Source organism: Mobula birostris, chromosome 9 (assembly GCF_030028105.1).
Source record: "Mobula birostris isolate sMobBir1 chromosome 9, sMobBir1.hap1, whole genome shotgun sequence".
Taxonomy (NCBI): Eukaryota; Metazoa; Chordata; class Chondrichthyes; order Myliobatiformes; family Myliobatidae; genus Mobula; species Mobula birostris.
Window position 1 is genome coordinate 23,029,215 of NC_092378.1, and position 14,029 is coordinate 23,043,243.

The following is a 14,029-nucleotide window of genomic DNA, read 5'->3' on the forward strand; positions in this document are numbered from 1 at the left end:
TGGTGATCAAGATCACTTGCTTTGAAGGAATAAGTATGGTGAATGAACTTGTAAATGAATTTAATTTTATTTAAAGCCTGTTGCATTGTACCACATTTGCTTAGGTATAGTTTTTTTATTTTTAAATTATTTACCTCTGTTTGATTTTGCCTTTAAAATGTTAGCCCTGTTAACTTACTTATAAAAGTAAAATTCTACAGGCATTATAAATTTGAGTTAAAAACAGAAAACGCCAGAAACACTCAGATCAAGCTGCATGTGTACTCTTTCTATCAAACTGTTGTGATATGTGGGTTTTGAATTGAGAAAAAAGAGATGGCTGGAGTAGTTTAGCACTTCTGTGTGAGGGTGTTTATTTGGTGCATCAAAAATCAAACTTACAGCAATTAATGAAAACAGCAAAAAGAAAACTGCCAACGTTTACAAAGAGATATCTATCAAAAAACACAATGGCTCCATACTATTTTTTCCCAATGCAAACTCCTGGTGTGTGTGTGTGTGTATATCTCTCCCCCTCCCTCTCTCTCCCCCTCTCATCCCCCTCCCCCCTCCCTCTCTCTCTCTTTCTTTCTCCTCTTTCTCTGTTTATTGGAAAAAGTACATGTGAAATACTGTTTGGAGTGCTGTCTAATGCAAAGGGAAAAGGTAAATGTGTTGGTGTCGTATCTCCTGTAGTTGTACACAAGAGTCTGTGAGAGGGGATTGGTCATGGAAGAAGCTGGAAAAATGAACCATAAAGCTGTGCAGACAACAACCCACTCAGGATGCTTGGAGAGGAGGGGAAGGAGAAGTATCAAAGAAATGGAAAATGATCAGTTATATCTGAAGATTGGGTGGGATGGGTAAGATGAGGGAAACCTTATCCTTGTTTTCTATGGAGGGTGGGCCATAAGGCTGTAGTTGAGGGGAAAAAAGAAACCCTTTCCAAAGATCAGGTGTGGAAGGTGACATTGTCAGAGCAATTGCAGAAGAGACAGAAAGTGTTGGATAATGAAATAGAGCTCTTATAGGAAGCATGTGGAAGTATGTATAGTCCGAATGGTGGTGGAAGTCTATCAACGTGTACTGGTGTCTGATTTATCCCCTTAAGTAGAATTGGAGATGCTAGAAAGGGAGAGTTGGAGGTCAATCATAGGAAAGTGAGAGTGTGAATAAATTGATTTGTAATTTCTATTTGCCTGGGGAAAATTGCAGTCCTCTTATTTTTTAATATAGAAAGGAATAGGGTATACAGAGCATCCATGTCCATGGCTTACTGTAATAAATACTCTTGATTTGAGTAATTACAGGATAAATTTAATCATCTTGGATAGTGGCAAATCACATGTAGCCATATTGCATACTGCAGTAGTAATTGTAGAAATTGTGACCAGATGCTCAAACTGGCAAATATTTCATCTTTTGAGGAGTTGATTGTGCCTTATTTCCTTCCAGCATTCAGGTCATCTTTTAAAAAAACCCCAGAAGTTATGGGTATCTTTTCATCAAATTGGGTGCTAACTTCTGCCCAGTCCTCCTTTTATTTATTTTCTTCTATTTAACTTAAGTTTGGAGGTTTGTATCTGACCATCTGAAATGAAGTTGTAAGTAAACTACACTTAACCTGGAGGATAATGGCCCCTGATCTAGCAACTGGAAAAAGGAAAAGGACAGGATAGGATAATTTGTGAGATCAACATACTTGTTAGGTTGAATGCAAGTCTGAAATGGACATTGTTGGGGCAGAAGAAAGAGAATTTTACGCTTCACCTCATAATTTAATATTTGTTAAAGTTATTTATTTGATTTTAAATTTAATGTTCCACTAATTGCTGTAAAAAGAACAAAAACTGAACACACTCTAAATAAGAAACATTTTGACCCACTAGAAAATTTATTCATTGGATAAGAAGACAAAACTTATCTCCAGCTGGTATACAATTTTCTCCCTTTCTCACAGTTGGAGATTTTGACAAGATTTGGCGTGAACACTGTGAAGATGAAGAGACTCTAAGTGAATATGCCGTTGCAATGAAGAATTTGGCAGACAATCATTGGGCTAAAAGCTGTGAGGGCGAAGGACGGATTGAATGGTGTCGCAGGTATGACTTAAAACACAATTTTTTTCAGATTTTCATTCATACCAATAACTTCAGATAAATTTAATTTCCATGTTTTCTGTTAAATGTGACTCGTTAATTTTCCTAGTTCGTTCATTCACTTTGACATGTAAGTAGAAACTAGTTATGGGGGGAGAGAGGGAGAATTTGGCCAAACTGCATCAGATCTTCTCACTACTGCATACAATGAATTTTTGAACTTCACATGGTATTTTCCAGTTACCCATGTTCCACCAACTCTTCTCTGCATTTTCCTTCATGCAACACAAAGGGGTCTTAATTGAACCCTGAAAATGATGTGAAGATTGTAATACATGATTAATTTGATTCAGTTTAATCCAATATGGGAAACACTGGGGACCATGATCAGTTGAAAGCACAAGTAATGCTTTTAAGCTGCACATGTAGATAGATAGATAGATAGATATACTTTATTAATCCCGAAGGAAATTTGGTTTTGTTACAGCCGCACCAAACAAGAATAGAGCGTAAATATAGCAATACAAAACCCCCCAACAATCAAACAACAAAATGCAAACTATATCAGTTGGAAAGTAAGTCTAGGACCAGTCTATTGGCTCAGGGTGTCTGACCCTCTACGGGAGGAGCTGCACATTCGATGGCCACAGGCAGGAACAACCTCCCGTGCCGCCAAGTGTTGTATCACGGTGGAATGTAGCCGAAGTCCAACAGTAAAAAGTTCAATATCCAGTCTGCAAACACATTCCTCGATCGTAATATACCCCGGATTGCACCATCCGTTGTTAGCCAGATCAGTAAACACCCAACTCCTTTACGCTTACTGCTCTCAGTCAGGCGGAACGGTATTACCCATCAAACTCCTCTCCTCCAAAGGTCTCTGTTGCCTCGACCTGGTCCTCTTTCCTCGGCTTTGTGATCCCCCTGCATCCTCTGTGTGTTTTCCTTCGGATTTCAGCAGGGGTGTCTGCCACTCTGTTTGCTCTGCCGGCCGGAATTTGCTGGTCCATGGAATACACAATGCGACCTTGCTTCTGTCCCGCATATCGGGATGTAACCATTTCCAACGCTAAAGAAAACCCAAATAAAACTCTCTCTACCAGCATGTTAGAGAGGGTGCAGCTTCGACGTGTTACTGTGAGGAAAAAAAATACAAAAAATAAAGTAAATTAAAAAGTAAGAAGAAGAAAATAAGAATAGATTGGAACAGCTGTACCAGGCTGCATGCACGACTGGCGCATGCGCACTTAGAGTAGATTTCCTGAGTAGCAGCTAAATTTACTAAGGAACTGGCGCAGTTATAATTTGCCTGCATACTCTATTGCTACCCTGGACCTTTGATAGGGGAGTTGCACTTTAGAAGTCATTGAGGAGGTCATTGTGATTTGCCAAAGATTTGTGACACAAATGGGAGGGAGTGGCAGTCGAACTTTGGGGGTCTTGCTGAGTGCAGTACGTGAAGAAGTCATGAGCCTTACTGTTTCGACAAGCTGCTCCTTATGCACACTTGGAAGGTTGTTTGAGGAAAAAAACTGTGGTGACAAAAACTTGTGTTTTATACTCCGGGGCCAGATTGCAGGACTGTAATATTTTGAATCCTCGAATGCATTATTAATGTCAATTAATTCATTTTTTTAAATATCCTCCCTTAACTGGGTAGTTGGCCATTGAGTTTGCCATGCCACCACCACTCAGCAGTAATTTTTCTCAGTCAGGGCATGTAGTTAACATTTGCTTAGTACTACTATATGGTATACACCCATATCTAATAGCTTAAATAGACAATAAGTGCAGGAGTAGGCCATTCAGCCCTTTGAGCCAGCACCACCATTCACTGTGATCATGGCTGATCATCCACAATCAGTACCCTTTTCCTGCCTTCTCCCCATATCCCTTCACTCCGCTATCTTTAAGAGCTCTATCTAACTCTTTTTTTGAAAGAATCCAGAGAATTGGCCTCCACTGCCTTATGAGGCAGAGCATTCCACAGATCCACAACACTCTGTGTGAACAAGCTTTTCCTCAACTCCGTTCTAAATTGTCTACCCCTTATTCTTAAACTGTGGCCTCTGGTTCTGGACTCCCCCAACATCGGGAACATGTTTCCTGCCTCTAGCGTGTCCAATCCCTTAATAACCTTACATGTTTCAATCAGATCCCCTCTCATCTTTCTAAATTCCAGTGTATACAACCCCAGTCGCACCAATCTTTCAACATATGACAGTCCCGCCATCCCGGGAATTAACCTTGTGAACCTACGCTGCACTCCCTCAATAGCTAGAATGTCCTTCCTCAAATTTGGAGACCAAAACTGTACACAATATTCCAGGTGTGGTCTCACCAGGGCCCTGTACAACTGCAGAAGGACCTCTTTGCTCCTATACTCAATTCTCCTTGTTATGAAGGCCAGCATTCCATTAGCTTTCTTTACTGCCCGCTGTACCGGCATGCTTACTTTCAGTGACTGATGAACAAGGACACCTAGATCTCGTTGTACTTCCCCTTTTCCTAACTTGACACCATTCAGATAGTAATCTGCCTTCCTCTTATTGCCACCAAAGTGGATAACCTCACATTTATCCACATTAAACTGCATCTGCCATGCATCTGCCCACTCACCCAACCTGTCCAAGTCACCCTGCATTCTCATAACATCCTCCTCACATTTCACACTGCCACCCAGCTTTGTGTCATCTGCAAATTTGCTAATGTTACTTTTAATCCCTTCATCTAAATCATTAATGTATATCGTAAATAGCTGCGGTCCCAGCACCAAGCCTTGCGGTACCCCACTAGTCACTGCCTGCCATTCTGAAAAGGACCCATTAATCCCTATTCTTTGTTTCCTGTCTGCCAAACAATTTTCTATCCATGTCAGTACCCTACCCCCAATACCATTTCAGTCTCATCAGTTTACCCAACACCATTTTGTGCCTGATGCGAATAGATGACCAATTATTTAGCTATGATTCACTGATGTATTTCCAGCTCCTTTGACCATGCCTAATTCATGGGTTTAGCTAGGTTTGACAATACTGAGGTTAACTTTGTGTTCCATGCTGATGGATATCTTGATTTATCTACTGTGCATTTGTCCAAAGGTTCTAGCGGTTAAATAACTTAACCTCTTCATCACGAAGGATGATTGCATTTCTTACTTTAATGGCTAGAAGGTCTATTTTGTTGAATTGGAAAGAGATTAACCCTCCTAATGTATTTCATTGGTTTTCACAAACTATGGTGTGTTTGAATTTGGAGAAAATTAGAAGTGCAGTTTATGACCCTTCCATTAAGTTTGAAAAAACTTGGAGGCCATTCATTCAGCATTTTCATTTGATGTAATTTGATCATTTCCAAACTTGTTTTATTTCTCTGTACTGTTGTTGGAGGGGAATGGAGTCGTCGACACTAAGGTTTTCTTCTTTTCCATTTTTAAGTTGTTAGTTTTGCCCAAGTCTTTTAGTTTAGTTGATTAATTTTGTTTTTCTTTGGGGATGGGGTTTGTTTTTTTTGTTTTGTTTTTTTTTTCTTTTTCATTTTTTTTCCAGTTTTTTTTTGCTTTGTATTATCCGTTGTTAGTTCTACATGATTGGGAGCTTTGTTAATTTACACTATTTGATTTTACAATTACTTTTCTTAAGTGTAACAATATATCTCCTACTATTTGTATTATTGCTATGTTTTGTTTCTATATTTTGAAATCAATAAAGAGATTGAAAAAGAAAAGAAAGGTTCTAGCAGGCTTTTCACAAACTAACATCCTTCCCACGGTGGCTTTCCACTCTGATTTGTATGATGAATATGTATGCATCAGGCGCCATACTAAAATCAATTTGATACCTGTACTGTCCAAACAATTGGCACAACCCAGATAAATTTTTGTAGGCCAAGTTTTTAATGCCTGTCATTCAATTGTATGAAGGGTATTTGGTCAGCTTGCTCAAATACAGTACAGGTCCCATGATTTCTGAGGTTCACTGTATTGGCTGCATTCTGTTTTACTTGCCCCATCCTTTTCCAGATATGAAGTCAATGGTAAAGTACAAACTTGGCTAGAAATGGAGTGGAGTTAAAAGGTTTAAAAAAAGTGTTTTGAAATTTTGGTGGATCATTTTGGTGAGGTAGTGGCAAAGGTTGAGATAGAAAATGAAAGGACTTTCCAATTCCCCTCTTCTATCCAATACCCACCAAGACACAGTGATCCTGCATATAATTTTTAACTTCCTTTCCAAAGAAATACTTGCGGAGAGCCCTGCAGACAATTGTATTGGAAAGTGTCAATGTAGTCTTCCTCTACATATGTTAACAGAAATTTATAGCTACTTGGCAGTTCGAGCATCCATTATACTAAAATGTCTGGAAAGGCAGCTTCTACTTGACAATGACGCCTAGATCCACAAGTTAGGCATTGAACAATGAACAAAGTGTTCAGTAACAAGATCACTCAGCTATGGTATTTATCCTAACTGTGCCTTAACTACCAATTGATTTCTGCTGGTGGTTCCTTTAATGGAAAAGAAACGTCTTCTCCAGACTTTTTAAATATAGAGTGTGTCATGTGTGACGCCAAGCAGAGTTACCGGACGGATGATGCTAATAAGAGAGATAACGGAAGACAATGGAGAAACATTCAAAATGCTAATGAGAGAGAAGAGAGGGATTAACGGGAAAGAAACACAATTCAGATATTGACAGACCGGTTGCTTTGAACCTGAACTGTTTGAAGTTTGATAGACAGGTGATCCCCCAGCAAGGGGATAAAAGGAGCAGGTTTGCTAAGGCACGAGACACGCCACAAGACCCTGGGAAGAGCAGTGTGCCCCCACAAGTGGTGGGAGTTTGGGGGACCGGTTTGCGGGAACCGATCAGAGGCTCACAGGGTGTAAAGGTACGATTGGTGGGAACCTGGGGTGTGTGTCCGCCCTTGCCTGGGTGCTGGGTTCACCGCGGAAGAACGATCGTATCCGGAACGGAGGGGTCACAGTTGGTGACCACAGTGGGATTAGAAGACATCAAAAGGTCTGCCGAAACCAACTGCGAAGACAACAAAAGGTGTGCCCGAAGCCAACTGCAAAGGCATCAGAAGGTCTGCCTGAAACCAATTGCATCTCCCACTCTCTCTCTCCCTCTCTGTCTCCAACGGAACAATAGCAACTACTTCGAACTGCACTAAACTGAACTGAACTCTGCTTCACTTAAGACTGATCATTTTACCCATAGACTGTGATGGAGCTTGGTTGATTCCTATTACCCTAGTTCTGTGTATATGTGTGTATTATCATTGCTAACCTGTTACATTTATATCCTTACGATTAGTGTACTGTATTACTTATTTCTTTAATAAAACTTTATTAGTTCTTAGTAATCCAGACTCCAATGAGCGTTCCATTTCTGCTGGTTTGGCAACCCAGTTATGGGGTACGTAACATAAGTGGGGATCTCGTCCGGGATTTTGAACGCCAAAAAATTTGGGACTGGGTAAATTGATTGGATTAAAATTCCCAAAAGAAAAAGAAAGGGCAAACAGCAGAAATGGAGATTGAGGAATTTCTAAAGGCGCCAACCTTGGAGGCATTAGAGGATGCCAGGAAATCAGAATTGGCGACTGTTGCAAAACGGTTGAATCTTTTTAAGGGGAAGCTGACAATGAGGAGAGCGGAGATACACAGAGCTATCGTTGAGCATTATGTATCTAAAGGTGTGTTTCCCCACGGGGAGCTGGAGGTGGTGTCCATGAGCAAACCTGGTGGAGAAGCAGTGCAGCTGCAGATGGAAAAATTAAGACTCGAGCACGAGTTCAGAGTCAAGCAGCTAGAACAAGAAGAAAGGGAGAAACAATTAGAACGAGAAGAGAAGCAGTTAGAAAGGGAGGAGAGAGTAAGGCAGTTAGAACGAGAAGAGAGAGAGAAGGAAAGGGAGTTTGAGCTGGAGAAGTTAAGGATGGCGCTAGAGAGGGGCCAAATGCCGAACCAAGGTGAAGGGTTCAGAGCGACCCAGGAGGTTAGGTTGGTTCCCCCATTTGAGGAGGCCAGTGTTGATTGGTACTTTCTACATTTTGAAAAAGTCACTGCAAGTCAGGACTGGCCGAGGGATAAGTGGGCTGTTTTGCTTCAGAGCGTGCTGAAGGGGAAGGCTCAACAAGCTTACTCGGCATTGTCAGCAGAAGATGGCCAGAGGTATGATGTAGTGAAAGAAGCTATACTCAGGATTTATGAGTTGGTCCCGGAGGCATACCGGCAAAGGTTCCGGAATGTGAGGAAGCAGTGGAGCCGCACGTATTTAGAGTTTGCCCGTGAGATGCAGATGTATTGTGAGCGTTGGTGCGCCTCGAAAGGGGTCACTGGAAATTATGACGGACTGCTACAGCTAATACTGATTGAGCAATTTAGAGGTTGTGTCCCTGAAGGTATGAGGCCCTGTCTAGATGAGAAAGAGGCAGAAACCTTAGCCGCAACTGCTAAGTTAGTGGACGAGTACGCGTTAACACACAAAGCAAAGTTTACCCCGAGTAAGAGCTACCAGACGAGTAGTCGAGAGGGTGGAGAAAGTCTGCCGGAAAAACCAGAAGGTAAGCCGGGGACTAGTGAGAAGGATAAGGAAGACAGGAAGCAGTTTGGTAGGAAGTGTCCTGGGGTCATATGCTATAATTGTGGGAAAGCCGATCACATTGCGTCCAGGTGCTTTGCCCCAAGGAAGGAGACAGGGAAAGGAAAAACGACGACTCCGATTGGCTGTATTGAGCCGGCAAACAAACCGCTAGGGGAAAAGAGGTCTGATAGAGTTCAGGAAAGGCACGAGAAGTTTATTTCGGCCGGATTGGTGTCAGTGAAGGAGGGGTCAAACCCAGTTCCAGTACGGATCTGGAGAGACACTCGGGCTTGTCAGTCATTGATCTTAAGGAGGGTGTTAGACTTTAGTTCAGAGACCGAGACTGGGGAGGTCAGTGTGATAAAAGGCATCGGGAAAGGGACTGAAGCAGTACCTCTGCACCAAATACACCTAAAAAGTGACTTGGCCTCCGGACCGGTCACGATAGGAGTGAGGCCCGAATTACCGATGGAACACGTGGAGGTCTTACTCGGTAACGACCTTGCAGGTGGAGATGTGTACCCAGCAGTAAAGCTGACAAGCAAGCCTGCCAGGACTGAGGACCCGCCCATGGACTCACAGGTTTATCCCGTTTGCGCAGTAACTCGTCACATGTCCAGAAAGGCTGCCGAAGGGAATGTAGATTTAGCTGGGATGTTTTTACCAGCCTTGTACCAGGAGGGGTTAGAAAGTGAGAAGAAGGAGCATAGTGGAGCGGAAGGAAGTGAGGTAGATTTATCATTGGCGAGGAAGGAATTTATACAGGCACAGGAACGGGGCGAGGAGCTGATGGTTTTGACGGAGACAGCTCTCTCCGAAGCAGAAATAAAAAGGGAACCAGTGGGCTATTATGTGAAGGAGGGAGTACTGTTGAGGAAGTGGAGACCAAGTATCGTGCCCGCAGATGAGGAGTGGGGGGTGGTACACCAAGTGGTAGTGCCGAAAATTTATAGGGACGAGATTTTTAACCTGGCCTACAAGATACCCCTCGGTGGACATTTTGGGTTGAGGAAAACAGTCGATAGAATTATGAAAGAGTTTTACTGGCCGAACATGAGGAAGTATATTATTGAATATTGTAGACGGTGTCATTTATGTCAGGTGGTAAGAAAGCCGAACCAGGTCCTGCCTAAAGCGCTCCTTCGACCAATACCCGCTTTCGGGGAATCTTTCTCCCAAATAATTGTGGATTTTGTCGGTCCCCTGCCCAGAACTGCGAGAGTATGTGATGACTATGATGTGCGCTGCCACCAGGTTTCCGGAGGCTGTGCCCCTGGCAAGCGTCAAGGCTCTCGTAGTGGTAAAGGCGCTTGTGAAATTTTTCACTACGGTGGGGCTGCCCAGGGAAATCCAGTCAGATCAGGGGAGTGTCTTCACATCTCACACATTCCGACGGATGTTGGATGAGATGGGAGCAAAGCAGATTTTGGCCTCCGCGTTCCACCCAGAGTCCCAAGGGGTGTTGGAAAGATTCCACGCAACACTAAAGACCATGATTAAAATTTATTGTCGAGAACGCTAGGGACTGGGATGATGCCTTGCCTCTTCTGTTATTTGTCGTAAGGGACACGGTTCGGGAGTCATTGGGGTTCATCCCATTCGAGCTCGTCTTCGGTCATCGGCCCAGATGACCCCTGACCTTTATTGCGCATGCGCCGGTCGTGCACGCAGCCTGGTACAGCCGTTCCGATCTATTCTTACTTTCTTCTTACTTTTTAATTTACGTTATTTTTTGTATTTTTTTTCTCACGGTAACACGTCGAAGCTGCACCCTCTCTAACATGCTGGTAGAGAGAGTTTTATTTGGGTTTTCTTTAGCGCTGGAAATGGTTACATCCCAACACGCGGGACAGAAGCAAGGTCGCATTGTGTATTCCAAGGACCAGCAAATGCCAGCCGGTTTAGCGAGCAGAGCAGCAGACACCCCTGCTGAAATCCGGAGGAAAACACACAGAAGATGCAGAGGGGGATCACAAAGCCAAGGAAAGAGGACCGGGTCGAGGCAACAGAGACTTTTGGAGAAGAGGAGTTCAGTGGGTAATACTGTTCCGCCTGACCGGAAGTGCGCTGAGAGCGGTAAGCGTAAAGGAGTTGGATGCTTACTGTTCTGGCTAACAACGGATGGTGCAATCCGGGGCATATTACGATTGAGGAACGTGTATGCAGACTGGATATTGAACTTTTTACTGTTGGACTTCGGCCACATTCCACCGTGATACAACACTTGGCGGCACGGGAGGTCGTTCCTGCCTGTGGCCATCGAACATGCAGCTCTTCCCGTGGAGGGTCAGACACCTTGAGCCAAATAGGCTGGTCCTGGACTTATTTTCCGTCTGGCATAGTTTGCATTTTGTTGTTTATTTGTTGGGGTTTTTTTGTATTGCTATATTTACGCTCTATTCTTGGTCGGTGCGACTGTAATGAAATCAAATTTCCCTCGGGATTAATAAAGTGTATCTATCTATCTATCTATCTATCTTACTGAAAGAGCAATGGTCCAGTCTGGCAGTACAAGTCAATGTGATTGACTATGTTTTAAAATTTCTTGAGGGGCTTAGAAGGATCTGTGACCTTGCCAAAGAAAATCTATGACACTCCCAAACTAAAATGAAACAGTGGTATGATAGACCTGCCTGCGAACAAGTGTTTCAAGTGGGCGATAGGGTCTTAATTCTGTTTCCAGTGGTAACCATCCCCCTCCAGGTGAGATTCCACGGTCTGTACAAAGTGATTGAAAAGATAGACTCTTTGAATTATGTTATCAAAACGCCGGACAGATGTAAGCCAACCCAGTTAGTACACATTAATATGTTAAAAGCTTACCACGATCAGAAAGCAGATCTAGTTGGTGTTATCACGAAAATTAATGAGGCTGGGGTGCCAAATGATAAGGGGAAAACCCATCTTGAAAAGATAAATATGATGCCGACCGGATTGGAGAACTCTATTGTTTTGGCCAATTTTGCTGATAAGGTCTCTCACTTAACCCCTGAACAGAGTGAGCCGCTGATAAAGCTAATTAACCGGCATGCAGATGTATGTCCGGATGTCCGGAAGCGATGCAAGGGGACGGTATATGATGTTGTCACATCAGACCAGCCTATTAAGCAACACCCCTATAGGATGAACTTGGAGAAGGGCAAGCTAGTGGAGAAAGAAATTGAACACATGCTAGCCACAGGTATTATTAGGCCATCCAAATCGGAATGGGCGTCTCCCTGTGTGGTTGTCCCGAAAGCCGATGGGAGCATACGATTCTGTACAGATTACAGAAAGGTGAACGCCATCACAAAAACTGATGCTTACCCCATACCAAGGGCGGACGATTGCATCGATAAAGTGGGGAGAGCTAAGTACATCACAAAGATCGATTTGCTAAAAGGGTACTGGTGCGTTCCTTTAACCGACCGGGCTAGAGAAATCTCAACATTTGTCACTCCATCCAGGTTATACGAGTATAATGTTTTACCTTTTGGCATGAAAAACGCCCCAGGGACCTTCCAAAGGATGATTAATTCAGTGATAAAAAGGTTAAATAACGCAGAAGCGTATATTGACGATTTAGTTATCTGGAGTGACACGTGGGAGGAGCACATTGCGGCAGTAGAGGAACTGTTTAAACGGCTGTCTGAAGCCAACCTGACAGTGAACCTCGCAAAAAGTGAGTTCAGCCATGTGTGCTTGCAACACTGTGTGTCCGACAGAGTGATCAGCAGCACTGGGGCTCCACAGGGGACTGTCTTCTCTCCCTTTCTCTTCACCATTTACACCTCGGACTACAACTACTGCACAGAGTCTTGTCATCTTCAGAAGTTTTCGGATGACTCTGCCATAGTTGGATGCATCAGCAAGGGAGATGAGGCTGAGTACAGGGCTACGGTAGGAAACTTTGTCACATGGTGTGAGCAGAATTATCTGCAGCTTAATGTGAAAAAGACTAAGGAGCTGGTGGTAGACCTGAGGAGAGCTAAGGTACCGGTGACCTCTGTTTCCATCCGGGGGTCAGTGTGGATATGGTGGAGGATTACAAATACCTGGGGATATGAATTGACAATAAACTGGACTGGTCAAAGAACACTGAGGCTGTCTACAAGAAGGGTCAGAGCCATCCCTATTTCCTGAGGAGACTGAGGTCCTTTAACATCTGCCGGACACTGCTGAGGATGTTGTACGAGTCTGTGGTGGCCAGTGCTATCCTGTTTGCTGTTGTGTGCTGGGGCAGCAGGCTGAGGGTAACAGACACCAACAGAATCAACAAACTCATTCGTAAGGCCAGTGATGTTGTGGGGATGGAACTGGACTCTCTCACAGTGGTGTCTGAAAAGAGGATGCTGTCTAAGTTGCATGCCATCTTGATCAATGTTTCCCATCCACTACAGAATATACTGGTTGGGCACAGGAGTACATTCAGCCAGAGACTCATTCCACCGAGATGCAGCACAGAGCGTCATAGGAAGTCATTCCTGCCTGTGGCCATCAAACTTTACAACTCCTCCCTTGGAGGGTCAGACATCCTGAGCCAATAGGCTTGTCCTGGACTTATTTCATAATTTACTGGCATAATTTACAAATTACTATTTAACTATTATGGTTCTATTACTATTTATTATTTATGGTGCAACTGTAATGAAAACCAGTTTCCCCCGGGATCAATAAAGTATGACTATGACAATGGCTAAGGTAGGACAGGGGCAGCTGGCACCGATGTAGGCTAAGGTGCAGGCTATCTCTGAAGTTTCCATCCTGACGGACAAGAGAGCCCTGAAAAGGTTCTTGGGGATGGTGGGGTACTATCGGAAGTTTTGCAAAAACTTTGCGAATATTACCCTCCTTCTTACTAAGCTCTTGCCGAAGAATGCGAAGTTTGTGTGGAATGATCTGTGTCAACAAGCCTTCGAGAGTCTGAAGGCGATTCTGTGTCACCACCCTGTATTGAATGCGCCTGACTTTTCAAAACCCTTCTCCCTAGCAACAGATGCTAGCAACGAAGCGGCAGGGGCGGTGCTGTTGCAGACAGACAAAGAGGAGATTGACCACCCAGTGGCTTATTTTTCTAAGAAGTTTAATGTCCATCAGAGAAATTATTCCACTGTGGAGAAGGAATTACTGGCAATCACACTAGCATTACAGCATTTTGAGGTTTATATTTGTCCGGCACGGAAACCACTGATAATTTACACTAATCACAATCCATTAGTGTTTTTGGCCACAATGAAGGATAAAAACAAATGCTTACTAAGTTGGAGCCTGGTCTTACAGGAATTTGATATTAAGATTGTTACGTACCCCGTAACTGGGTTGCCAAACCAGCAGAAATGGATCACTCAGTTGGAGTCTGGATTACTAGAACTAAGGAAGTTTTA

General features: G+C 43.4%; 1 protein-coding gene across 1 annotated transcript in view; it reads left to right on the forward strand.

Annotated features, from left to right (window-relative positions):
* The window catches only part of samtor (S-adenosylmethionine sensor upstream of mTORC1), an 86,593-nt gene that overhangs the window by 39,285 nt on the left and 33,279 nt on the right, over positions 1-14,029 (forward strand). The window contains exon 2 of the mRNA XM_072267613.1: positions 1,940-2,081. Coding sequence (XP_072123714.1) covers positions 1,940-2,081 — 142 coding nt within the window. The remainder of the gene's footprint in view (positions 1-1,939; positions 2,082-14,029) is intronic.